Raw genomic sequence first — 27,572 nt, forward strand, 5'->3', positions numbered from 1 at the left:
TTTCATCCATACCTAAACAATGAAAGAACATTAGAAACATTATTATTATTATTATTATTATTATTATTATTATTATATAGAGGGCTGATATTAAGTCATTCTAATGGATATTGAAGTAAAGCACAGTCTCACAAACCTCAATTACAATTTTCTCACCCATCTCATGCCTTTGAGAAGACATTCCCTGGCTAAATGGTTGGGACCTGCATTCGGTATTCAGGATTTTAATACTCCCCCCCCCCCCTTTGCGCCTTCTTGAAGGAATGGCTGTAACCACTGCAAGAGCCAGATGGATTTAGATTTACAGAAGCCACGTATAGTAACATTTGATTAAATCATTTGATATCATAATTCACATTACTACATCAATGACTATATTCAGTACCTTTTCCAGCGATACAACTTATGTAGTGACAGACAAAGCTACAATCTCATATATTTATGTATTTACTAAGCATTGGCGACTGAATACATTTGTCAAAACAGAAGTAGTTTTCTAAAAAAAATGCTAAAGCACATATCTCTTTCTTTGCATTACTTATTATTTTTCTCTGTAAAATAGGTTAGCTTTCACATATCATTGCTGGATGGCCTCAGACGTGGAGGAAATGTTGGACATGGAATATGATTGATTGTCCTGGATTGCTATGATAGACAAATCACACAAAGATTTTAGAATACTCATTTGGTCCAAGCCTAATTGTGGTTAATATTGAACCACAACTTGGGCTATTCTAAGTTGATAAAGACCTTTTTAAACAAACCTCTTGGGACATGCTCTCTGTAATGAAAGTAGAAAAACAAATCTTGCTACTTTTACTGTATGATCCTATTCAACACTGCAGGTTAACAATCATTGGTCTACCTGTCAAACTAAATGAAAATGTCACAGCTTAAATGTTATTTATGTACTAAATTTATGTGCCCCCATTTTACCCAAGTTACTGGGCGGTTTACAATATAAAGATTTCTAAGTCAAATTAAGTGCTATGGAGGTTTGAATCTTGTCTCCCACCTTCAATATAAATTAAAGAATATAAACCTACTTAGGCTAGGTTAGAATTTTGCCATTACTATGTTATGAATGAAGCAAAGGTTTACAAAGTCGCATTAGAAATAGGAGTCAATGAAATCCAGTAGCTTATGTAATCATGTGTGACACCACATTTTAAAGAATTGCAAGCTCCTTACACTGGTTATACCCTATTGATTGATTGAAGTACTGGTACATGTATTGTGTAGAGTGGTAGATGCTGACTATTTGTGGATAGAACAGTGATAGTTTATATTGCATGGGTTCTCAAACTGGATGAACAAATGTGTTTAAGGGTCAGGTTTGCAGCTGTTTGAGTTGGAATTTAAATGGGCTTTGTTTTTGGCTAGAAGCCAGTCTCAAGCTTCAGTCACCTTTATTGAGCTGAATTAAAAAGTAGCCTTGATAGTATCAACCATAAAGGTTTTGCAGAAAGGCTGAGCCCATCTTTGTAATGAACAATTTAATCTTCCTCTTTTTTTCTCTGTTGCCATTTGTATCATCATAAATTTTAAATTATTTTCAACATTATCATAATCCACATAATTTCCCAACAGACAATGAAGTATATACATTTTTGTATCTATATACAAACTTCTGCCCTACCCACCTGACCCATCTGTGTTTTAGTATTGCTTTCAGATTAGTATTCATGACTGACTAGTATCATCCAAAATTGTTGACAAGTGAGCAACCTTAAAAACTGATTTAATAAAAGTTTCTCCTGACTCTGCTGCACTTCAGAAAGTAATCCTTCTCATTTTGAATTACTTGACCTCCACCTAGTTATAGGAAGGATTACAGTCCTTGCTGTCCCTTTTCTAATATTTTTAGTTCAAATATATTTGGAGGGAAATTATATTCTGCATAAAAATCTCCTAAAGCCTAAATAAAAACCAACCAAATTGTTGTTAAAGGAAAACCCAAGCCTCCCTGAAAAAGTTTGAAAATGGGCTGGATTAGACAAAGATCTGCAGCTCACTAAATCTCACTAAATCAGTCAGCGCTCTTTCCCAAGATCTCGTCAGTAGCGTGATCCAGAATGGCATGTATGCAATCTTCTCCAAGATTCCTGGTGCACACAAACACAAAAGCATATGATCACAGCTAATTGAGAGTTGGAAATAAGCCATGTTCAGTACTCTTTTGCTGTAATGTGAATTCTGTCTGTCACCTGCCTATAGTATAATTTTCTCCTTTATAGTATAAAGAAGGAAATTATCAAGGACTGGTGTCAGCTGACTGGGCAATATACATTGATATGAAAATTAGACATTACCCCCAGGTTTTTGCATATATGTTCCCCTATCAATTGCTCTTTCATTCCATTCAATTTCATTTTTTGCAGTTCTGCACAAAAAACTCTAGCTGGGTAGCCACAAACAATGCAATTCTTATTGTTGCTGTTCAGGTACTTTACAGTGAACGAAGTGAATTTATAGTGATGTTCTTTGTGATTAAAATGTGCATATATCATGATTGAGATATACAAGACAATATGGACGTTCTTAATATATTTTTGTTTACATTTTATCTCTTCCCCTTAGAAGAATGCAGTAGCATGGATAGTTGATGGTGAATTTGGAGCAGACGACTTCTGTTTCACTTAAATTTAGTCGTATTTTAAATGGCTTGGGATTTGGTGCAAACAAACATGATTGATAGCTGGACAGACATGCTCATCATGAAAATGAACCATTTTTTAAGCCCGACTGGGGCCAAACATTTTACCACCTTGCTTCATAGTAAACAGTTGAGATGAAGCACGTCGTTAGAACGTTGTTGGACACCATGTTGAAGTAACCCCCCATCGGTTGTGAAGAACTGTGCTACATTCAGGCTAACCATTGAACTCCGTATATACATTTTCCCCTTCTGCCATTTTGTCAGGCAGACTACTGTTCTTGTTGCTCTTCTGTGTAATGAAGTTTAAATGCTTGTTTGGAAAACCTTTTATTTAACAGTTTAGAAAGCTTGATAGAAAGAGTGCTTTAGTCTGAAGAGTACATGTTGGATAGGAAAGTATTTCCTTCTCTTGTTTCTCTGAGTCTGCCTTATTTAGCTCGAGATCTTTGCAGCTTGGTTCATGGATTCTAGCCTTGCCCGTTGCGCAGTATATCCAAATCCAGATGTAAAACCAGTGAATTACATGAAAAGCACTCTCAGTATCACACTTGACAAAAAGGTTTTGTACTTTTCACGTAGCTTGTAAACCCTATAAACGGGTGAACAGCACAAATTTTTTAAAAAATAAATTATTTATAGCATTAAAATGACTTTGATTTGTATACGTTTGGAAAATAAACCAGCTTAAAAAGTGTCATCTACAAGTTAATGCAGTATAATTGGTGCTCCTTCTGAGTGTTGTGTAAGACCATTTGGCTAGCAGAAGTTTTACACAGATTATATAAAGTATTATTTTAAAAAAACACCTTTGTTTACCAACATAATTTGAAAGCTTTCAGAATCACCAATAAAACTATTACAATGTAATTTCTGAAGTTAATAAAATGAAAATTCCAGATTGGCTAAAATTTGTGCAATGATTCTTATTTGAAACAAAAACTAAAATGAAAATGGGATAATATTTTAGGATCACTTCCCCAAATTAGTGGATTGACTGTGAATTTAAATATGTACATTATACTAGTGTTCCTCATAATGTTCACCCCATAATTGTTTTCTCAGGGGATGCTTGTTAATAGTTTAATGTTAGGAATGGGGGTTGTCTTTAGTTTTAATAAGCAACCCTCTGCCCACCAACAGCCTGGTATTTGACCGGTGTAACTGTTCTAAATTAAAAGATGGAAGGGTACCTCTGGGGAAAAAAATCAAGCCCAATCAAGCTAAAATAAATGGAAATCTCTTTAATTTAGAGGAAAGTCCCATATTTGGAAGAGAACATACATTGCTTGAGCTTAAGCATGGTCTTTAATATTCAGATTCTGTGATAAGCAATCACAGTCAGTGATTGTGCACTTCAGTGTATTTAACTCAGATTTAGCATGTGCTTATCTCTAAAATCATTTGATTTAGTTATGTATCTCAAAATTTCTTTAAACTATCAAATTAGGAAAGCTGGTATTCCAATTATTTAATGTAATAACTTAGTTTTTATAACTCAAATGACAAAAAAATGTTTTTAGAAGATCAGGCTTACAGAAGTCTTTTAAAATAACAATGCTTTCCTTTTATGTTCTCTAATAGATTGAACTCTGTATGTGGCTCATTTTATTTCAATTCATTTTATGGAGTAGTGTTTATGTTTGCTATAGTCAATTCATATATATATATATTCTGTTCATTTGACATTATGTTCTTTTATTTGAAATTGCTTAATAGTTACTTTTGAGCTTCTGTAATTTTTATTTATTACAGATACTTGCAGATACTCCCATTCAACATCTTGAAATGCTTTACATCTGTAACCAACATTGTACTGGCACTAAAATTGCTTAATAACTCAAAACTATTTTAGGTTATTAGAGCAAAAATCAGGAGTGGCTGAACCTGAAACAGTTTGCATAATTTAAGTTATTCAAAACAATCTGGTGCTTGTAAATAAAATTTTATGCAGACTTTAATGAACATGTTTGAACCTATAGCAAGTTGAGCACATTATTTCTTATGAGTTTTCTTCTAAGGATTTCAAACAATACATATAAAAGCCTTTCAGAATTGGAATGAATAAGAATCATATTTTGAAAGTGCCACTTCTGAATGTCACTGCATAATGTAAGCTATGCAGTTCTTAAGTAGCAGTTCTAGAATTAACATTTGTTGCCAGGCTCAACTTCCTATGACTACATTGTGAGACTAATTTGCCCAATTGTCTCACAGTGTTAACACTGCTAGGATTTTTTGTGGGTGGACAAAACACACCAATATTTTCTGGCATGTGGATTGGAAAGCACCTGTGTCACTTTTCATATAAACTAAAAACTAAATTCACCATTGTAAAAAGATATGGAAGAGGCGTATCTGCAATATTCTCATTTTCATACAGTAGATACTTCTCAATCTTAGCTGTAAATTCAAGAGCAATCATTAATTGTTCATATAACAGAGATGATCTATGAAAACATGTTAGCATTTTGACCAATTCCAAACTAGGCATACCAACCATAAATTAATTTGCCACAATGCTTCTCATCTTTATCAGGTAAGTCACTTTAAAAATAGCACAAAAGAGAAAAAGGAATTTTAATTTTTATGTAACCCGTAAATAGCCTTGTAAATGTGTAGCTAGCTTTCCTCAGTTTTGAAATGAGGGGGAACACAAGAAAAAGTTAATATGGAGTCGTAGGTGGAAAATTACCCTATTTTCCCCCAACAATTTTATTCTGACTTCCAAACTGGTATTGTTGAATGACATTTAAATAATGCTAGGTGTTTTAGTGCCATGTTAACTACAAAAATCTCCCACCCTTTTAAAATGGCTTAAAATTATTTCTCATACTAATTTTATGCTGGCAATAGATATATTAGGGAAAGGAGAGTTAGTAACCTTTTTAACAGCAGAAGAATGTCTTAATTTGTAATTTGGGACAGAAAGGAAAAATGAACCAATTTCCAATAAGATTTGGTGCCCTTTATCTGTACCCCAAAGCACATAAGTTGCCTCGGATTGATGCATTTCAAATAAATTACTAACCATGTATCGTTAATATTCCATATATGTAGATATATCTGTATCTTATATATCTATATATCTATATATATATATTGCATTGGCTTGCATCCATTTTCAGCTGCCATACAACAAACCACTTGTATGACAGATAATTATAATTTTGGAGACATTTTTGAATAGGGAGGACTTAACTGATGTGTGCAGTGTTGTCTGCAATAGCTGCTCTTGTTGCTGGAACAGAAACTAGAAACCTGTTCGCTACTTGCTGACTTCATATAGAAGAATTCAGCAAAGTGTGTATGGTATGAATGTGTGCGTAAAACAGAATCAGTCATGGAACCAACTAGGTACATGTCATGTTTTACTGAATAATTTTAAGTCATGTTGTGTGTATTTGTCTTGTCCTCTAACATTAAAATTTGGTTAATACAAATATATTTTTATAAATTTGAAGTACAGTGTGCCCCATTTTTTAAGTGTTTCATTGTTAAAAATAAGTGTACTAGATTTGATTCTTAACACTCACTGGCACAGATAGAAAAGGCTATTGGCTCCAAAAATGTAAGAGGAAGAAACATTCTCAAAGTGTGTGTGTATTTACAAACCAAGCTGTAGAGATCAAGAAAAGAACTTTTACTGTTCTCAAATTTATAAATTGTGAAGATTTATATGGAGTTGTGGTGGAACTAGTTAACAGTTAGAGCTTTTGGTATGTAATGACTATTTGCTATGGACTGATATTAAATGTTTCAAAGGATTGCATTATTAAATTTTCTGGAATTTGTTACTTTCCTCTTGAATTATATTAAGTAGTTTAAATTTCTTTTCTGACATTAAAACATGAATTTTGGGGCTCCGTATTTATTTTCACTGGTTTTACTAATTTATGGGGCACATTTTTTATTTTATAAATATGTAGTATATTAAACATATCTTAAACCGTTCAAGTCAATCTACATTAATTCCTGATTGTCTATTGGAGTTTTTTTTTAATTAAACTTTTCCATGTTGGTGCACAGCACTTAACAAATATTTGTATTCCCTCTTTCCAGTTCAATAAACAAAATAACTAATTGGATTTGATTAGTTCTTAGCTTCATAAGCTTTGACTTCTATTTCATTCTAGAAAGGAACAGAAGTTCCTTTTCTTTCTAAGATGTATTCACATATGATCAAGCAACTGCTCAATCCATGAATACGAATGAATCCCATACTGCTCAGACTCAGTTACTCACTTGGGGCACAAAGCCATCCCCATAAATCTTAGACTACAAAAACTAGACGGTAGCTGTCTTAACAGGCAAGCAGCAACAGGCTGTGTACTGAACCAGTGGTTATAGCTGTGGTCTTCAGCTTGGAATATTGTAATCTGTATTGAACTGATAATAGCACCCAACGTCCAACAGCAAATGGAATTGCAGTGATGCTGCACAGCTTCAATTTGGAGGTGGCTTATTGCCATTATAATAGAGGCAAACTTCATACATACATACATACATATCATACAGTCTGCAAAAAATATTAATATAATAAAAAGAGGTGTTTGAGAAAGTTCTTCACTAAATATTGTAGCAGCTACGTGGGACCTGAATGCTAGAAATGAGCTGCAACAGTTTAAATTGATTGGCTTCAATTCAATAAAAAACAATAAGCGAACTATACTTAAAGTGTTGCCTCTAGGAAATAATACATTGGTCATTTGTCTCTAGTAAGCTTCCTTTTATATGATAAAATCTTCAATGAAATGATTATAGCTGCTGCTTCACTATAAGTGAATTTGCTCCATTGAGTAACCAGTATTCTTGCAAAATATTTACATGAAGTAAAAAAAAAATGGTTTTGAGTAGGAACAAAACAATAGTTGCAAAAACATAGTATTGTAGTTTCTAAAATATTTTATATGGTAAAAATACAGCAAAAATATGTTTTGTCCAAAGAGGAAAAATATACTGCATGACATCACTGGTCTGGATTTTCTTGAGTTGTTCATGGCTTCATTGGAGTATTTCGATGGAGTAACATCAATTTGGCAACCACAATACTTGATTTGGCCACTTCATTTTCAGTCATTTATTAAAGACAGGATCATACTATAAAGAGTGAAAAGAAAGACCATGTCAAAAGCTGTAGAGCATGATTGCTCTGCAATTTATGTCAGCAAAACTGTCAATGCTTCTGAGGGACAGAAAAAAGTATTTTTAACAAATCCAAGATGTGAAACTAAGTTTCTATTTGAAGTAAGGTGGCATATAATTAATTAAGATTTTGTAGTATAAAATAGTGCGTCCATCAGAGGCAGAAAGTGTGGCATAAACACAGTCAAGTGTGGAACAATTTGGGGTATCTTATGCTACACTGCAAAGATAAATAACATTGCTTTCACTAAGGCTCTTGCCAAGAGTTAAGGCACATTAAACGTATAATAGCCTATTCTAACAGGAATCTTAAAAACAGCTTTACTATCCTGAAGATGCAAGCCTCGAAACTTACCTGTAAAGATATATGAAGAAACAAAGGAGATAAAAACCAAGCTTTATCATGGCCTCCTTCATGTGTGATTTTAGCTGCCCTCTGTTGTGGATTTCTGTAGGGTCAAATACTCCCATGTTTCCACTCGGAACCATGATATACCTGAAATTGTTTCAAGAAAATTGTTTCAGTACCAACTCTGCCGCAGCCCAATAGATTAATGATCTCCATATCAAAAAAGACAACACATGCAAAACAAAGTGAACTGAATTTGAATTCTTTCAAACAACACATAAGACTTAAAAGTTTTGCATATGGGTTTCAGAAGAATGAAATGAATTAGATCATTTTTGAGCTCCTCCTAGCATTACTCAAATACTTCCTGCTTTTGCAACCTCCTTTGTATTCAACATGTATCCCAAAACTCTTTGTTACATGTCTGGCCAGCCTCTGAAGCCGTAAATAGGACAGACAAATGCCCTTGTGCAGTGCAGATGCATTAGTGGCATTAATCAATAGACCTTTCAAATCTGATGCCAGCTCGTGTTCTCTCCTATAAATATGAATATCTGAATTTGCCATCTTGAAATTTGGATGCAGCTTTCAATTTTAAGTCGTCTTTTTAAAGCTTGGGCAGTATTTAGAAATGGCCAGCTCATTAGCATATAATTTGTTAAAATATTTAACTTATTAAACTTCAACATTCTACATTTAAATCAATGACATTTTCAGTGTATTACATTAGAAATATATGCATTAAAAACTTGAGATATTTAAAACAATATCCTATGCTTTTTATTTGCTTACCAAACATAGTAAAAATGACTCTGCCCAAAGTCAATTCCAAGCAGAAATATTACATTTTTCTTCTTCCAGGAACTCCACATCCAAAGAAATTACTAACACTTTGATTTGCTTCAAAAGTACTATAGCGTCAAGCATTATTATGTAGCTATGTATATGATGCATCTTATATGCAATCTAAATTGGAAGTATTACCAAAGTTGGAAAAAATAAAAATAAGTACATTTATTAGAGGCAAAATTTAAGCCTGGGCTGTAATTTGCGAACAGAAAATCTTAAAAGGGAATTCAACTTTCTCCTTTTTTCAACTTTTAGGTGAAAGCAAAGGTGATAAAATTCCAAAAGTAATGGCTCATGCCTTGTGAATATTCAAGATATGTACTCTGTTAGATTTATATCCTGCCTTTTATTTTTACATCCAAAACCACCCTATGAAGAAGGTTGTGCTGAGAGAGATTGATCCACAATCTTCCAGTAACTTTAATAAGCTAAAAGTAGATCGGAATCAGAAGTATTTCCAGTTGTTGTTCAATGCTTAACTACTAATTACTACATTACTAATATCTTTGCACTACCAAATGTGATACCTGCTCTTGGCAAAATACAAAAATGATTTTATAATGTTTTCTTCTCGGAATGGGATGAAAAGTATGTTTTGAGTAAGATCAATGATGCACTAGATTTTCACATAATCCATGCTCAAAGTTTTTAAACAATACAGAAGTTATATATGCACATATATTCCTTGGGACAAGGAAAATCTAGTATATCTATTGTTGGTGTTATCCAAAATCCATGCTAAAATCCAATGAGAGAAAAAGCAGTATTCCATTTCTATCATTTCCTGCTGACATGACTGGACTAATAAATTATGGAACAAGGCAAAGTTTATAAAAATGCTTGTTCATTAAGAGGAAAAAATATGAGCAACATTCATGCATTTCTTAAGCCACCAAAGGTCTTACCTGTATACGTTCCACGTTGCCACAGGAAAATTGAGGAGGAAGATGAACCAGTGCAGTGAAATAAGCATTAATACAGTGATAATTGTATGGCCAATCAGTTCAGGGATCACCCACTAGAAAGATTTTCAAAACAATTTAAAAGGTAAAAGTCGTTACAAAGATTCTGCAGGAATTTTCTACCTGCAAGCTGACAAGTGTTGCAAAACTTATTTGATTAAAAGGAATCAGTAATAGATATCTGTTGGATGGTCCAGATATAAATTGCAAGTGCAATTTACAAAGCAATTTACAAATTATAGATTATTTTGTAGGACACCATCAGAATATTTTCAATATTATTTATGAGACCCTGATCAGTATATCTGATATGCTGTTAAGGACTATTGGCAAGCAACAATCTCAAATTCTATATATTCAACACTTCTAGGTAAACCAAAATGCTAAGTACCAAGTTTATATATTTCAATCTAATTTTCAAATTAGCTTTATTTTCCATGATTAAGAATTTTCTGCCCATCAATTTGAAGATGGTACTATAAAAAGGGTGAGTATATACATTTGACATATGGTAGCAATGGATTCTAATCCATGGCGGGTTGTTAAATAAAATAGTTTATAAAAATTTCTTATTCTCCACTGCTTCTGGAAGGAGAGTCCAGGATGGGTTAACCCTCAATGCTATTGGTAGAGACTGAGTTATAAATTAATAAATTAACATGTTAATTAGGCACCGCCCCTTGCCTGCCCCCAAGGGCTCAGTTTCAAAAACTCAGTCTTTGGAGAGACATATGAGTTTATTGTGTAGAAAAAGTATTTAGAATAAACTTAATTACATGTGAAAATTTTTTTTTGATTAACCTGTTTTTCCTTGTCTTTCTTGTTTTTCAGGAACTGCCAGACAGGACGGGGTTCTTGCCCTCCGTGGGCAACACCCCCATCATTTTCCCCCGGGAAACCTCTTCCCTCAGCGGGTACAGTTTTATGAAGGGGGTTTTCAGCCATGGGTCACTGGCCTCCGTGGCCAGACCCGGCTGCAGCCGAAGGTGAGGGGGTCCGTCCCCCTCACTGGGAGGCTGAGGGGGAGTCGCCCAGAGAGATCTTTCTCCCCCCAACAGAAGAAAAAGCGGAGGAAATCGAGGCGGCCCAGCTAGAGTGATTGCGGCCATATGTTGGGCGGCAGGGAATAAAGCCGCTGCTGAAGCCGCCGCCGCCGAAAGCCGCCGCCGCCGAAAGCCGCCGCCGCCGAAAGCCGCCGCCGCCGAAAGCCGCCGCCGCCGAAGCCGAGCATATTGCTGGCTTATTGGTTTACGCGCGCGCGCGCGAATTCGGGGCACGGTCCCCTGGGATTGCCGGTGAAAGTGAACTCCCTTTCTGATAGGGAGGATATCGCGGCGGCTGGCCTTACTGTGGCTCGGGGACCTAAGGTTTTCCTGAAAGCCAGTTTTCTCCTCACTAATGGGCAAGGGCGAAGCATATTACCGCCCCATTTACTCGCGGCCGCCATTTTGGGCACAACGGTTGCACCCGTTTAGGCGGGAAACCACCCCCCCCCTCCGTCCTTTAGGCCTTCATAAGCCTGTTAGTGACGTATTATCGCCTGAGGGGGTGGGGCGACGAGCAAGCTCTCGTCAGCAGTAGGCAGCCATTTTTTTGCTGCATTCTGTGGGAGCTTCGTGTATACCACAAAGACAAGCTCGGCTGTTTTCTTCTAATTCATTGAGTTGATCGGTTCTGTGAGTACCATGGATCAATTAGCAGTTGGTGGGGAGCAAGCAGTAACATCAGCCCCTCCCCCCAAGGCTAAGGACAAGGGAAAGTCTAAGCCCAAGGCTTCTCAGGGCCCATCCACTTCAGCATTCAGGGAGGCTGAAAAACGTATTCTGGCGTTGGAGCAACGTTTGGAGTCAGCTCTACACGCTCCTTCTCTAGCCTCTGGAAGGTCTCCAAGCCCTGCACCATTACCAGGGCACTTGACTCCCAATTCTGTGGTTCCAGAGGGGTTCCTACCGGGAAGGGATTGGTCCCCAGATCGCCAGGCCATCCAGCAGGCTCATCATTCCCTGAGTGGGCCAAGTTCTGCAACCTTGTCCAGGCCTCTGTGGGGTTTTTCGCCCCAAGCCAAGGCAGGGCCTTCGGCTACATTCACCCCTACTGCTGCTGGGCTCAGATCTCAGCCTAGTACTTGGCAGGACCTGTCACCAGCTGTCCAAGAATTGGTTAATAATGCCTATTCACAAGGCATAGCAACAGGGGTGCAGCAATGCCATCAACAACCAGATCAACCTCAAAAACGGAATTTGTGGTCTGCACCGCCCCTTTCAGGTATGGGGTTATCAGAGGAACCATCCTGGCAGGAGGGTAGTGAAAAGGACTACGACTTCTCTGACGATGAGACTTTACCTGAGCAACCAACTGTCCCAGGCCTCTTTAAACCCGCCTTGTTTCGCACACTGTTACACAAGGCCAAACAAGCGGTGGACCTGCCGGGGATCACAAAGCCCGCAGAGACACCCAGATCAACTACATTGCTCAAAGAACCTCAGCCTGAAACAGACCACATTCCGGCATCAGATATTTTTATTCAAAACGCAAAAAGGCCATGGCAACATCCAGCGGCTGCTCAAGGCCCTTCAATGCTGGAGCGCAAGCTGTATGCATTTGATGAAGAGGTTGAGAATCTTCTTCAGTTTCCCCCAATTGATCATCCAGTGGTGACTCTGGTGTCAAATGCCATGGTTCCAGCTGAATCGGGGGACAATTTGAAGCCGGAGGACAGGAAGGCAGAGATCCTCATAAGAAAATCACATTCCATGTCCGGCTGGGCATTTCGGGCAGCGGCCGCTGCTTCCTTTTTCAATCGAGCGTCCATCGTTTGGATTGAGGAAATGATGTCCCGCCTTGGACCGGAGGATGGCAGGATGCGGCAGGACTTAAGTAAGCTGTTGGCCGCAGCGGAGTTCTCGGCGGATGCCACTCTCCACTCTGCCAAATTTTCAGCAAGGGGGATGTCCACCAACTTGTCCTCAAGACGCTTATTGTGGCTTAGAAGCTGGCCAGCCGACACCAAGTCGAAGTGGCGTCTGGCTTCCTCTCCCTTCCGCGGAGCTGATCTGTTTGGAGAAGTTCTCGATAAGGTCCTTGTCGAGGATAAGGACAAACGGAAGGTCCTGCCCAGGTCCAACAGACGGCAGGACAGGAGGTCTACGCCTTACAACAGGAGGCAGTCCTTTCGCTGGGACAATTCTTCCGGAACAGGTCAGACCCAGAGACCATATTCTCAGGGACGTTTCTCCCAAGCCTCTTCCTTTCGTAATGACCGGGCCGGCTTCCAGGATAGAACCAGAGGCTATCAGCAGGCTCGACGCCCTTTTAGAGGTACAAGCCAGAGAGGCTTCAAGCGCCCCAAATGACTTCGCCAGCGATCAACCGCTAGGGGGGAAGCTTCGCCTCTACAGTGCCTACTGGCGTGCCACTTCCTCGGACAGGTGGGCAATAGCCACGGTGTCTGGAGGCCTAAGGTTGGAGTTCCTTCAGCCCCCACCCAACCGTTTCCTCCAGTGCCCGACACCAAGGAATACAACCAAAAAGAGGGAACTGTTTCAAGAAATACAACATCTGTTGCATATTCACGCTATAGAGCCGGTTCCTCAGCACGCCAGGGGGACCGGTTTCTATTCCATGATCTTCACAGTTCCAAAGTCGTCGGGAGGTTGCCGATTGATCCTGAATTTGAAGCAGTTAAATCTGTACATTCGGTACAGGAAATTCAGGATGCATTCGTTGCAAACCATCCTAGCGGCAGTTCGCCCCCAGGACCTTTTAACATCACTGGACCTGAAGGAGGCGTACCTACATGTACCAATTCACCCACCTCACCGAAGGTTTCTGCGTTTCTGCGTCGAAGGCGTCCATTATCAGTACAAGGCCATGCCATTCGGCCTTTCATCGGCGCCAAGAACCTTTACCAAATTGTTGGACGTCCTCTCGGCGAGCCTACGTGCGCAATCGGTGCGCCTAATGGCCTATTTGGACGATATTGTGATCCTGTCCAAATCTCAGGCCCAGGCCCAGCAGGATCTCGCCCTGACGATGAGGACCTTGACGGAGCACGGCTTTACCATCAATGTGCCCAAGAGCCAGTTGATTCCATCTACAACGCTCCTACACCTGGGCGCCATCATCGATACGACCTCATGTATGGTGTACCTTTCCCGAGACAGGCGGCAGAACATCATTTCTCTCATTTCCTCCCTTCAGAGGGACAGGAAGTCGTCCATGGCCTTCTTGTCCAAGGTTCTGGGAACTCTGGTCTCATGCATAGGGATCATTCCATGGGCCAGACACCACATCCGAAGCCTTCAATGGTTTCTCCTCCCGGCACAGAAGGTCAGGACAAGTCATTCCAATGTGCGAGTCCGCCTGCCAAGGGATGTGAAAGAATCTCTGGCATGGTGGGCCTCCCCAGCCTTGTACCGGGGACTCTCGTTTCGCACTCACGACTTACTCACACTGACGACGGATGCCAGCTTATCGGGTTGGGGAGCGCATATCGGTCAGCAATGCGCACAAGGACTCTGGTCCACGGAGGACCTCAACCCGGTGAACATCAATCTGTTAGAGCTAAGGGCTGTCTTTCTGGCACTCCAACACTTCACCCTTCTAGTACAGAACAAGCATGTATTAGTCTTGACGGACAATGTCGCGACCAAGGCCTACCTCAACCACCAGGGGGGTACCAGGTCACGACGCCTCATGCAGGAGGCTTCAGCCCTCTTCACCTGGGCCGAGAGGAATCTGCAATCGTTATCAGCGGAGCATATCGCAGGAGTGGACAACACTCAGGCCGATTGGCTGAGCAGAACCACGCTCGACCCAACGGAATGGAAGCTGGACTCGCAACTATTCCGGATGATCACGGAGCGCTTCGGCACGCCTCTGGTGGACATGTTCGCAACACACAACAATGCGCAACTCCCCAGATACTATACCCGCTACCCCTCGCACAAAGCGGAGGGGGTCGATGCCTTAATTTCCAGTTGGCCACGAGGTCTCCTCTATGCCTACCCGCCGACAAAGATTCTGCCAAGGGTTGTCGACAAGATTTTGCAGGAGAAGGCAGAAGTGATTCTGGTGGCTCCGTACTGGCCGCGCAGACCGTGGTTTTCGGACCTAGTGTCCCTCTCAGTCTCCCCGCCATGGAGGATTCCGGACACGAAAATATCCCTCAGCCAAGGATCAGTCCAACACCCGGAACCCCAGTGGTTCCAGTTGACCGTCTGGAGATTGAGCGGGGCAGATTGAGAGAGCATAACTTGCCTGATGACATTATTTCAACAATGCAGGCAGCTAGGAGGCCATCCACCTCAAGAATATACCAGGCCACCTGGTCGGCCTTCTGTAAATTTTGTCAGGAGAACAACATGGATTTGGCGTCAGCTTCAGTGTTACAGGTATTGGGGTTCCTCCAGGCAGGTTTGCAGCGAGGTTTAGCTCCAAATACCCTCAGGAGGCAGGTCGCAGCTCTGTCAACTGTGATTAGGACGGGAGAGTTTAGGTCCTTATCTTTCCATCCTTGGATAAGGGATTTTCTTAAGGGTGCTGCGAATACTAATCCCCCACCAATTCATCGCTTCCCGTCATGGGACCTGTCGCTGGTGCTAAAGGCATTGACCGGTCCACCATTTGAACCACTAAGGTCCATAGCACTTAGGTTCCTTACTATTAAAACAGCTTTCTTGGTCGCGATTACATCGGCCAGAAGGGTTTCGGACATATCAGCCCTCTCCATACGTCCAGATCTTTGTATATTTTACCCTGACAGACTGGTTTTGAGGTTAGATCCAACTTTTATACCTAAAATCAATTCCCTGTTTCACAGGAAACAGGACATAGTGTTACCTGACTTTTGTACTCATGGGCACCATCCGTTAGAACTCCGGTGGCACAAGCTGGATGTCAGGAGAGCGGTCAAGATATATATTAGAAGGACAGAGTCATTTAGAAAGTCTGAAAGGTTGTTCATCTCTTTCTCACAGACTAAATCGGGGCTTGGGGTTTCTCCCAGGTCAATCAGTCGTTGGATCCGCGAGTGTATTGCTGAGGCTTACGGGACTACCCCTCACATTCTCCCTCAAGGGATTACTGCTCATTCCACTCGCAGCGCGGCCACATCAGCAGCCTGGAGGACGCAGGCTTCGGCCGAGGACATATGCCGGGCAGCAACGTGGACTGCTCCATCTACATTTATCCGGCATTATAAACTGGACATGTACGCCTCAGCTGAGGCTTCGTTTGGGAGGAGGGTGTTGCAGAGGGTTTGTTCTTCTACTGTTGATCCCTGAATCTGCACTCCCCCACCCTTGGACTAGAACTGGGGTATATCCCATCCTGGACTCTCCTTCCAGAAGCAGTGGAGAAGAACCGTTGTACCTACCTGAACGGTCTTCTCGATGCTCTGGAAGGAGAGTCCAGACCCGCCCAAGTAATCGTTTGATTCAAGGGATTGGGTTTACGGTTTTTAGCTGGTTGTGTTTGTTAAGGGTTCAATAAAATTGTGTTGAATTATAATGACTTCGTTTTTGAAACTGAGCCCTTGGGGGCAGGCAAGGGGCGGTGCCTAATTAACATGTTAATTTATTAATTTATAACTCAGTCTCTACCAATAGCATTGAGGGTTAACCCATCCTGGACTCTCCTTCCAGAGCATCGAGAAGACCGTTCAGGTAGGTACAACGGTTCTTCTAGGCAACTCAAGGGTGACTGACAATAAACATGTAAATGAGAATAGGGAAAGCAACTACAAAATAATAGATTCTGTGAAGAAGTTACACATAAAAAACTAGGATGCTGCAAGAGCAGACGATTTACAGTAAGTTTTCAGCAAAGAAAGGGAATGTAGTGTACGAAACACTCAAGGAAAAAAATGAGATCCAGGAATAAATGCAAGTGTCCACGACTATCATGTAGGCAATCTACTTTCTAATCTAGCATTAGGCCTCCAAAATTCCCCACAACAGTAATTCTTGTTTTTAGGATTAAGAAAACTATATTAAGGAAGCAATTCTAGATTCACTGTGGTTCTTCTCTGAATTAAAATACAGGTAGTCCTTGACTTAAGACCAAGGAAAGCAATTACTGTATTTTTGGGACAATAAAACACACCGGTGTATAAGACGCAGCAAGATTTCAAAGAGGTAAGTAAGCAAAAAAAGGTTTTTGTCCTCCCTGTCCCCTAGGAGCACTCTGCAAGTCTCCCAAACCCTCTGCCCCATTTTTCGCAAAAATGGACCCATTTTTCACCTGTTTTTGCGAAATACGCAAACAGGGTTTGGGAAGCCTATGGAGTACTCCTAGAGGCTGGGAGGAAGGCAAATTCAACGTTTTTGTGGGAAATGTCCCATTTTTCACCCATTTCCCACCCCATCGCAAAAATGGGGTGCACAGAGGGTTTGGGAGGCCTGCAGAATGCTCCTTGGGGCTGGGGGAAGGCAAAAATGCCGTCTTTGTGGAAAAAATGTCTTTTTGTCCTTTTTTCACAAAAATGGGAGTATTTTTGCCTTCCAGACACTCTGCAGGCTTCCCAAACTCTGCACACACCGTTTTTGCATAAAATGCTGGCCCACTTTTCACAAAAATGGGATGCGAGGGGCCTGGGCTTTGGGGGACCAAAAAGAACTTTTTTCCCATGGTTGTTAAACAGACTGTACAGTTGTTAAGCAAATCTGGCTTTCCCCGTTGATTTTCTTAGTTTGGAATCCAGCTGGGAATGTTGCAACTGGCACTCACATTACCCTGGGAACAGTGACGGGTTACTACCAAATTGTGGGCGTGGCTTACACATTTTCTTCCAACATCTTTCAGCGCCAATTGGGTGCTCTAGGGTGGAGGCTCCATTTTCGCTACCCCACTGCGTTCTTCCCCCCCCCCCCCGGTCTGGGCAGTAGCCCACCCTGTCTGGGACTCTGCAATTATTGTAAGTACATGCCAATTGTCCAGTGCCCAAATTTTAATCATGACTGTGAAGATGCTGCAACAGTTCTAAGTGCAAAGATAGGTTGCAAGTCAGTTTTAGTGCTATTATAATTTAGAACAGCCATTAAACCAATGGTTGTCAGTCAAGGACCATCTGTAGAAAGGAGATTATTTTTGAAAACAGTACAAACAAACTAACAATATAATTTTTAATTGCAAGTTCCACAATATTTTGGTATTGAGGCTGATCAGTTCATTCAGAACCCAAGTTAACTATCCAAAGCACACTTTAGTGTACTTATGAATTACATGTAATCAGAATATACTTTCCAACTATCAGAATAGTTCTCTGCCTGCCAATCCTATTGAGTATAACAATAGTTACTCTCAGATGGTATTAGAACTACATTTTATATATACTGTATAATCTTATATGCTTAGAAATAGGGATTGGCAATATTACCAGAGAACCTATGATTGGGCTATGTTAGTTTGCATATTCTACTGAATATGCAAAATGAAATGAAGGCCCCTGGAGAAAAGTAAAATATTCTTCAGATAAGTAATTAACATAGAAGCTATTAACCGCCAACATGCATTTTAAGAATTGAGGTCAACAGTACATTTGTAAAAATTTACATTTACCACATTATTGTATTAACATTTTAAAAAATTAAAGAGAAAAAGAAAAATAACTTACTTTATTTAGTTTTGAGCAGCAAGATCTGGCATTAATGTAGTCACATTCCAAATCTGATAATGTAATTATCTGATGATCAAGATAAGAACAACTATTATGTCAGCTATACCCCTACCCTTTCTAGGTAAGAATTAAACTATTTGGAAAAATTGTAAATGATGCCCTAAGGAGATTTTATATAAAATTCAGCAAACGGGCCTCCAGCTGTGGACTTCCACAAGGAAAGCATTTTGCAAAAGATACAGACAACACCGGAATCCATGCCCCTGTTAACTTTGTTAGTGACTTTATCCAATGCCACTCAAAACGCCAAACTATACCATGCACAATATAGATGTAGCTGGAATATATTGATTACTCAATAGTTCCCAAAGCAGCTTGTGTTTGCGAGTTTGGTTCTGTATAACCAGGTTAAAATTTAAGTAAGGTGGCACACAAGCACAGTCACTGATTTGATTCAGATGTTGCCCCTCCTGCACTAAGACAGTTTCCTATGAATTAGGATATTCAATAGGAATATCTGAGTTCAATTTCTCCTCCCCCCTTTTTATCATGTATTTATTTTAGTTTATTATAGACAGCCAACTCCAATGAACTCCGCACAGGGGTATAAAACCAATCTCTCATAAAAACGGGGAGGGGGGGGATCTAAAACCACACAAACAGGCTAGACTAAAAAAATGTAAAAATGATACAAATCAAAGGAACTACCCCACCCCAACACAAAAATCCAGACAGATTTTAAGAACTTCCCAGGCAGAAATCCATCCTTATCACTGAGCGGCTGCTGTTTCAGAAGGTGGGGGCTGCGACTTCCTCATTCCCCTTACTAGAGGGGAGCTGGAGTCTACCCACAACTTTATGGGCAGAAACAACTGAAGATAACTGGCTCCTCAGATATCCAGGCTCCATGCCATACAGGCCTTTATAGATAACCATACTTTGATTTGCACGAGGGAGCCAATTGCCACCTGGCTGTGCAGAAAAAAGTTAAAATATTTGTTTCACGTCTTAAAATGACCAGAGTTTTCTAATGTCTGAATTTGGAGACCTTGAGCTATTTAAAATCTAACATGCACAATTTGAATCTACTGTTTGATGCTCATTGTAAGCAAATGTACATTGAGACTATATGCACGAAAGACAAATCCCTTGTGTGTCCAATCACCCTTCGCCAATAAAGAATTCTATTCTATTCTATAACTGTAAGGTTTAAACTTCAAAGTAAAATGAGGACTGGGCAGTCATAAAAAATGTGGTGTCATATGCAGATAAGCTTATCATCCAATTGCATAAGAAAATATGGTTTACACCAGTGTTTCCCAACCTTGGCCACTTGAAGATATCTGGACTTCAACTCCCAGAATTCCCCAGCCAGCATTTGCTGGCTGGGGAATTCTGGGAGTTGAAGTCCAAATATCTTCAAGTGGCCAAGGTTGGGAAACACTGGTTTACACACACACACACACAACACACACACACACACACACACACGTTTTCTCTACAATAAGACATGTCCTGATAATAAGGCCAACGGGATTTTTCAGGACATGCGCTGAAATAAGCCCCCCCAAAACTAAGCCCCCTTCCCCAACTAAGTACATGCACCTCTGCCTCATCTGCTATCCCTAAATTGTGCCTGAACATTTTACCAGAGTCTGGTGGCTCGCTGCTTCTTTTTCTCAGCTGGTCTTTGCAGTTGGTCGGAATATAAAAAAAAGAAAATGTAAACAAAAACTTCTCACAAGTGCGAAGCTTTTCTTTACATTTCAAGGAGTTTCCCTGCAAAGACCTGCCAAGAAAGAGAAGTGGTGAAGCTGTCAGATGCTGGTAAGATGTTCGGGCACAATTTGGGGGTGGCAGCAGGTGAGGCAGGGGATGAAGATGGGTGAACAGTGCAGTCAGGCGGTAGGGAACGCAAGTAGAGTACTTGGCTGCATAGCTAGAGGTATAACAAGCAGGAAGAGGGAGATTGTGATCCCGCTGTATAGAGCGCTGGGGAGACCACATTTGGAATACTGTGTTCAGTTCTGGAGACCTCACCTACAAAAAGATATTGACAAAATTGAACGGGTCCAAAGACGGGCTACAAGAATGGTGGAAGGTCTTAAGCATAAAACCTATCAGGAAAGACTTAATGAATTCAATCTGTATAGTCTGGAGGACAGAAGGGAAAGGGGGGACATGATTAAAACATATAAATATGTTAAAGGGCTAAATAAGGTTCAGGAGAGAAGTGTTTTCAATAGGAAAGTGAACACAAGAACAAGGGGGCACAATCTGAGGTTAGTTGGGGGAAAGATTAGAAGTAATGTGAGAAAATATTATTTTACTGAAAGAGTAGTAGATGCTTGGAACAAACTTCCAGCAGAGGTGGTTGGTAAATCCACAGTAACTGAATCTAAACATGCCTGGGATAAACATATATCCATCCTAAGGTATAAGGGCAGACTAGATGGACCGTGAGGTCTTTTTCTGCCGTCAATCTTCTATGTTTCTATGGGTGGCCTGTGAGACGCACATCTTACCAGCGAAACTCCAATGTAAAGAAAAACTTCTCTATGAGCTGCCTCCACCTTGGGAAAAACGTCAGTAATGGGCTCTCTCGCAGCACCTTTTCTCTCTCTCCTCCTGAGTGGCAGCTGATTCTCCAGAAACGGCAGGCCAGATTCGGTAGACCAAACACACTGCTGGGGAGAAGAAGAGAGAGGAGGTGCTGCAAGAGAGCCCATGTCTCATGTTCTCTTCTGGGTGGAGGCAGCAGGTTCAGCTCCCTGAATCTGGCCTGCCGATCTCAGCCGGCGACAGGGAGTGCCAGGTGGGGAGGGGTGGGACAGCAGAGAAATAAGAGGCAGGAAATCTCTCTTCCAAACCAGCAGAAATGAGTTTTCAGGAGACTCATCACGCCTCTGCAGTCTCTTGAAGTGAAGGGGGAGAAAGATTACTTGCATACAGCTAAAAAGACTCTTGTCCTGGTGCTGTGTCTTATGTGCACTCTGCCTCCCCACCGCCACCCAAAAGGTTTGCTCGCTGGCTGCTTCCGCTGCTGCTGCGCCCTGCTAGAAGTTTGACTGTCAGCTCAGGTTTGGTCGCCGGCTGTTTCTGCTCGGCGGGGATGGCTGAGGTGCTGTGGTTGTTGCTGATGCCCTTGCTGCTGCTGCCTATGGAGGCCCCGGCTGGCCCCCTGCAGGCAACCTCAGTTGTGGGCAGGGAGCACTGGACGTCACCAAGCTGGACAAGCTGTGTTGGGGCTGCTGGGTGCCTGGGAGGAGTAAGTGGGGCTTGCGGGAGGAAGGAAATGCAGGCCAAGGTCTTGCAAGGCTCCCCTCCCCAGGAGAGTTCAGCTCAATCACCATCCTGTCTGGTGACTCCCAAGGTGGATGGGCTCCCTGAGCAGATGCTCTGGCCAGTTAGTGCTCAAGTAGGAGGATCATGGGGAGACTGGAACGAAAAGGAGCAGGGGGGGTGAGGCAGGAGAGGCAGCCAATGACAGACATCACAGAGTGGGAAGTACACTCATAGAGCAGCTGCTCTGTAGCTGGGGTTTGGAAGCCGCACAGCCAGTGTTTGGAGAAGAGAAAGAAGGACGTCTTGTGGCCCAACACGTCCTACTTATAGAAACATAGAAGTCTGATGGCAGAAAAAGACCTCATGGTCCATCTAGTCTGCCCTTATACTATTTCCTGTATTTTATCTTACAATGGATATATGTTTATCCCAGGCATGTTTAAATTCAGTGACTGTGGATTTATCTACCACGTCTGCTGGAAGTTTGTTCCAAGCATCTACTACTCTTTCAGTAAAATAATATTTTCTCATGTTGCTTTTGATCTTTCCCCCAACTAACTTCAGATTGTGTCCCCTTGTTCTTGTGTTCACTTTCCTATTAAACACACTTCCCTCCTGGACCTTATTTAATCCTTTAACATATTTAAATGTTTCGATCATGTCCCCCCTTTTCCTTCTGTCCTCCAGACTATACAGATTGAGTTCATTAAGTCTTTCCTGATACGTTTTATGCTTAAGACCTTCCACCATTCTTGTAGCCCGTCTTTGGACCCGTTCAATTTTGTCAATATCTTTTTGTAGGTGAGGTCTCCAGAACTGAACACAGTATTCCAAATGTGGTCTCACCAGCACCCTGTATAGCGGAATCATAATCTCCCTCTTCCTGCTTGTTATACCTCTAGCTATGCAGCCAAGCATCCTACTTGCTTTCCCTACCGCCTGACTGCACTGTTCACCCATTTTGAGACTGTCAGAAATCACTACCCCTAAATCCTTCTCTTCTGAAGTTTTTGCTAACACAGAACTGCCAATACAAAACTCAGATTGAGGATTCCTTTTCCCCAAGTGCATTATTTTACATTTGGAAACATTAAACTGCAGTTTCCATTGCTTTGACCATTTATCTAGTAAAGCTAAATCATTTACCATATTACAGACGCCTCCAGGAATATCAACCCTATTGCACACTTTAGAGTCATACTTGCCAGAAATGAGTCTCTGTGAGACTCATCACGCCCCCACAGCTGCCTTGTGGAGCAGGACTCTGCAAGGCTTCTGATGTTGCAGGCACGTTTGGCATCAGGATCCAACTATGCTGCATAATGAAGCTTGTGGCAATCCTGCAGTTTGTGATGCAATGGCACAACAAACCTTGCAGAGTCCTACTCCATGAGGCGGTGATGATGGGACAGCTGCTCGGCTGGTGCCAAGAACGGAGGAGAAGCAGCGGCCATGGAACATCCAGTCCCACACTCATTGCCTACTGCACCCCCAAAATAATAAACTCTCCCGCCCTGTTAAAAGACCAAGGCCTTACTTTGGGGTTCAAAAAATATAAGGGCTTGTCTTATTTTCCAGGAAACACAATATATATATATATATATATCAATCTATCCACATACACTTGCATGCATACATACATACATACATACAGACACACATATATATCACGTCATTAGAATTTTATATTGAGCAACAGCAGAGATATCCTTTCAAATCTTAAAATATCCTAACACAAGCCACCAACAATAAATATCCTGCCTAAGGCCAAAGTTGACTGATATAAGAATGGAAGGGACCTTGGAGATCTTCTAGTCCAACCCCCTGATCAAGCAAGAGACTCTGTACCATTTCAGACAAATGGTTTTCCAGTCTCTTCTTAAAAACCTCCAGTGTTGGAGCACCCATAACTTCTGGAAGCAAGTTGTACCAGATTAATCATTCTGCCAGGAAATTTTTCCTTACTACTAAATTACTTCTACTACTAACATTTCATGTTATCTTTATTTTATCTTGTGTTAATGAATCTTAGGACTGCATTTATAATATAAAATAATACTGTAATATTATAGTATCTACAACAAAGCTGGTTGAGGAATTCTGGCACCTGAAGTCCACAAGTCTTAAAGTTGTCAAGGTTGGAGATCCCTGATCTATAGTATTATGCCTAAGGTATGAAATGATGCACCCTATATTTTGACATATCAATTTTTGCTAGATATACAATATATTGGTACTGGTATATATGACTTACAATAGTTCACTTAGTGTACTGACTGAAGTTACAACAGCACTGAAAAAAGTGACTTATGACCATTTTCCACACTTATGATTATTGCAGCATCCCCATTGCCATGTGATTCACATTTGGATGCTTGATAACTGACTCATATTTATAACAGTTGTAATATCCCAGGGTCATGCAATCCCATTTTGCAACCTTCTGACAAGCAAAGTCAATGAGGAAACCAGATTCATTTAACAACCATGTTACTAATTTAACTGCCGTGATTCACTGAACAAAAATTGCAAGAAAAGACATAAGATGGGGGCAAAACTCACTTAACAAATTTCTCACTTAGCAGCATAAATTTTGGGCTCAATTGCAGTCATATGTTGAGGACTACCTGAATATAGACATACACATATACTCATAAGCAACCTTTTGTTGCTTTTTAAAGTTTTACAAAATCTTCTGATTCTAAAGAAACTAGCAAAATTATATTCATGAAAACATCTGATGAAGAGCCTCTTAGAACAGTGTTTCCCAACCTTGGCAACTTGAAGATATTTGGACTTCAACTCCCAGAATTCCCCAGCCAGCATCTGTCTTAGAAAATGCAGTCCTCCAACCAACAACATTAAAAAGTTGTACTGTATACTTTTTTGCTTGAAAAGGTATCTAAAGTACATGTTTAAAAAACTGTCCCTTATATCCTATGTGAAATAACCACTGAAGTGTATATACAATAGTCAAATTTACAAATTTAATTGGAGGCTAAAGCATATGAAGAACGGTTGCAGGGTTTGTCTAGTTTAATGGAAAGAAGGACTAGGGGAGACATGACAGCAGTGTTCCAATATCTCAGGGGTTGCCACAAAGAAGAGGGAGTCAAACTATTATCCAGAGAGAGTACCTGAGAGTAGAACAAAAAGCAATGAATGGAAACTAATCAAAGAGAGAAGCAACTTAGAATTACAGAGAAAATTCCTGAAAGAACAATTGATCAGTGGAACAGCTTGCCTCCAGAAGTTCTGAATGCTCCAACACTGGACGTTTTTAAGAAGATGTTCAATAGGTCCCTCCCAACCCTGTTGTTGTTGTTGTTTTTTATTTTATTTTATTATTATTATTATTATTATTATTATTATTATTATTATTATTATATTGTTGTTGTTGTTGTTGTATGCCACTCCGAGTCTTCGGAGAGGGGCCACATACAAATCTAATTAATTATAATAACAACAACAATAACAATAATAATAATTATTATTTGCAAAGTCCTTGCTAGGACAACAAACACAATCTATCAGTATTGTGAAACTTCATTGCAATCCTATATACCTTAATCCACATGCCAACAATCAGGACAACAGATGTCAATTTTTATAAATATGTTGTTTCAGTGGAAAACTAAAAATACCATCACTGAATGGAATAGATAGCAAAGCAGTTTTGCAATACAAATAAAGCATTACACAATCTAGGAGTTGTATGCAAATTTTAAGACAGGAAAGTGAGCATTACATATACTACTGAAAATAAGTCTTGCAATTTAAGCAGCAGCCGGGCTTTTTACCATAAATAACTAAACAGAACACAACCCAAAAGCTGCAATGGTAGATCTCCCGAACAACTTAAGACCAGGAAGCAATTGTATCTTTTTCTACTGCAAGCCAATCTAATGACTGTTATTGACCGCACTGCAACCAATGAAGAATATAAGGTTTCCTCCCAGCCTGCTCCTTTACAAGACATGTAAAGCAACCCCATGCAAAAACAAAAATTTACCAAACTTGGTAACTTTAAGACTTGTGGACTTCAACTCCCAGAATTCTCCAGCCAGCTATGCTGGCTGGAGAATTCTGGGAGTTGAAGTCCACAAGTCTTAAAGTTGCCAAGTTTGGGAACCACTGATAGGGATTTATAAAAGCCCTGTGTGCAGTTGTGTTTTTTTTAGACAATCTGAGTAAGAAACGGGACACGGCACGCCCAACCCTCGCGCTACTCGAAAAGCCGCTTTCCCCAACCAGCGCTTGTTGCTACCGGGCCCCCTCCTCACCCTTTACGCCCCCCTCTTCCTCCGCCGCCGCCGCCCTAGCCAGACCGCCATTAAACGCCCCCCGCCTCGGCTGATCTTCACTGCAGAACAGAGGAAAGAGCCGATCGCACAGCGCTCTCCGGCTCCCGGACTCCCCCCGCCCACGCCCAAACAAACGCAAAGGATACAAAGTAAACGGATAGGAAAATCAGGGCGCAGCAATCAATGAGTGAAAATACGAACACCATCGACTCCATCGTGCTGCGGAAACAGCCGCCCCCGTCGGCCACCGTACAAGCGCTCCGCCTCCCTAAATCTGGTCGCGGCTGCCGGAGCGGCGCTTCCGCCTCTTCCCTTCGAGTTCCTCTGATTCTCCCCTTGTTGTACATTTCATTGGGAAATACATTTCTTCGCACGGCACGCCGGGACTTGAAGTCCCACTTTTGGCGTCTTATAAAAGGGAAGCGCCCGTTCTCTCGAAAACCCAAAGAAACTACGGGGGAACTTGTCAAGAACCCCCGAGAGAACTACAAAACATGGTATTTTCGTGACTCAGACTCTGTTTTAGGCGTCTAAGGAAGTGCCTGTGTAGGAATACGAATGAGCTACCTCCTGTTCATCCTCCCCCGTCTTCTGTACTGAAACTTAACAGTTTATCTCCTAGATAATCGTCGTAGTGGGACGGCCTCTAGCTGGGCCTCTACATTTAGGCTTTTTTAAAGACAGCCTTAGCTGGGGTCCTATTGTAGTCCGGATAAACTTTGCCTGAAAGAAGGGAGGAATTTGCACGTGGGAAGCGGCGATGCGGAATCGGGGAGGAAATCACCCTTTTGGAGGGGATCTCAGACTGAAACAGCGAGTTAAACAGGTGATTTTGCCGTTTTTGTTCCGTCCCTATTTGTTTGTCTGTCTTGATGAGTAGCTGCCCTTTTATATAAGAGGCAGGTTGCGGTTGAATCCCGTCTTCTTCATAGCGGGCTCAGGAGGACGCGAAATGAAGAACCGTGAGTGTAACTTTAGTTTAATTTATACACTGCCCGGCACCCAATGACTGTTGGTGATTCAAAAAATAGCACGAAAAAACTATAAAACAACATAGTTTTATATTATATGGGGCCGTTGATCTGGTGGTACGCCATCGGGATCCGGCCGTTAATGACATGTATGATTTTTAACTGTTTTGTTTTTAATTGTTGGTTTTAAATTGTTTTTAAGAGGTTTTAATGTTACATCTACGTTGTATTCTTTGGTTCTGAGTCGCCCAGAGACCCTTGGGCGACATACAAATTGAATAGACATCGAATAAATACGTACGTACATACATACATACATACATACATACATACATACATACATACATACATACATACATACTGAGCCTCCAGGTGCGGGTACAGTGGTACATCTACTTAAGAACTTAGTTTGTTCTGTGACCAGGTTCTTAAGT

At 41.0% G+C, this 27,572-nt stretch overlaps 4 protein-coding genes across 5 annotated transcripts in view; 3 read left to right on the top strand and 1 right to left on the bottom strand.

The window, feature by feature from the left end:
* Positions 1 to 3,567, top strand: part of WDR26 (WD repeat domain 26) — a 45,397-nt gene extending 41,830 nt beyond the window's left edge. For both annotated transcript variants that reach the window (XM_070734344.1, XM_070734345.1), the window contains exon 14: positions 2,581 to 3,567. In XM_070734344.1, the coding sequence (XP_070590445.1) occupies positions 2,581 to 2,606 (26 nt within the window). In that variant the 3' untranslated portion in view covers positions 2,607 to 3,567. The remainder of the gene's footprint in view (positions 1 to 2,580) is intronic.
* A 770-nt stretch (positions 3,568 to 4,337) lies between these two features.
* Positions 4,338 to 26,639, bottom strand: CNIH4 (cornichon family member 4). Its single transcript, XM_070734347.1, has 5 exons — positions 26,314 to 26,639; positions 18,576 to 18,644; positions 9,905 to 10,017; positions 8,157 to 8,297; positions 4,338 to 7,756 (listed from the first exon to the last, which is right to left on the bottom strand). The coding sequence occupies exons 1-5, from the start codon at positions 26,512 to 26,514 to the stop codon at positions 7,729 to 7,731; spliced, it is 552 nt and encodes a 183-aa protein (XP_070590448.1). The 5' UTR covers positions 26,515 to 26,639; the 3' UTR covers positions 4,338 to 7,728.
* LOC139161641 (uncharacterized) lies at positions 14,107 to 16,471 on the top strand. Its single transcript, XM_070741063.1, has 2 exons — positions 14,107 to 15,354; positions 15,940 to 16,471. Exons 1-2 carry the CDS (start codon positions 14,218 to 14,220, stop codon positions 16,243 to 16,245), a joined length of 1,443 nt encoding a protein of 480 aa, XP_070597164.1. The 5' UTR covers positions 14,107 to 14,217; the 3' UTR covers positions 16,246 to 16,471.
* Positions 26,448 to 27,572, top strand: part of NVL (nuclear VCP like) — a 72,146-nt gene continuing 71,021 nt past the window's right edge. Inside the window, exon 1 of the mRNA XM_070734343.1 lies at positions 26,448 to 26,993. Coding sequence (XP_070590444.1) covers positions 26,928 to 26,993 — 66 coding nt within the window. The 5' untranslated portion in view covers positions 26,448 to 26,927. The remainder of the gene's footprint in view (positions 26,994 to 27,572) is intronic.

The sequence above is a fragment of the Erythrolamprus reginae genome, chromosome 1, assembly GCF_031021105.1.
Source record: "Erythrolamprus reginae isolate rEryReg1 chromosome 1, rEryReg1.hap1, whole genome shotgun sequence".
NCBI classification, from domain to species: Eukaryota; Metazoa; Chordata; class Lepidosauria; order Squamata; family Dipsadidae; genus Erythrolamprus; species Erythrolamprus reginae.

Bases quoted from the DNA above. Each gene is read 5' to 3' on its own strand.
- CNIH4 (XM_070734347.1), bottom strand. From the start codon at position 26,514: ATGTACAACAAGGGGAGAATCAGAGGAACTCGAAGGGAAGAGGCGGAA. The intron at 18,645-26,313 runs GTATCCTTTGCG...CTTGATCATCAG, and splicing joins TTTTCCTATCCGTTTACTTT to ATAATTACATTATCAGATTT. The intron at 8,298-9,904 runs GTAAGACCTTTG...AAACAATTTCAG, and splicing joins GCAACGTGGAACGTATACAG to GTATATCATGGTTCCGAGTG.
- LOC139161641 (XM_070741063.1), top strand. From the start codon at position 14,218: ATGCATAGGGATCATTCCATGGGCCAGACACCACATCCGAAGCCTTCA. The intron at 15,355-15,939 runs GTATTGGGGTTC...TCTTTCTCACAG, and splicing joins CGTCAGCTTCAGTGTTACAG to ACTAAATCGGGGCTTGGGGT.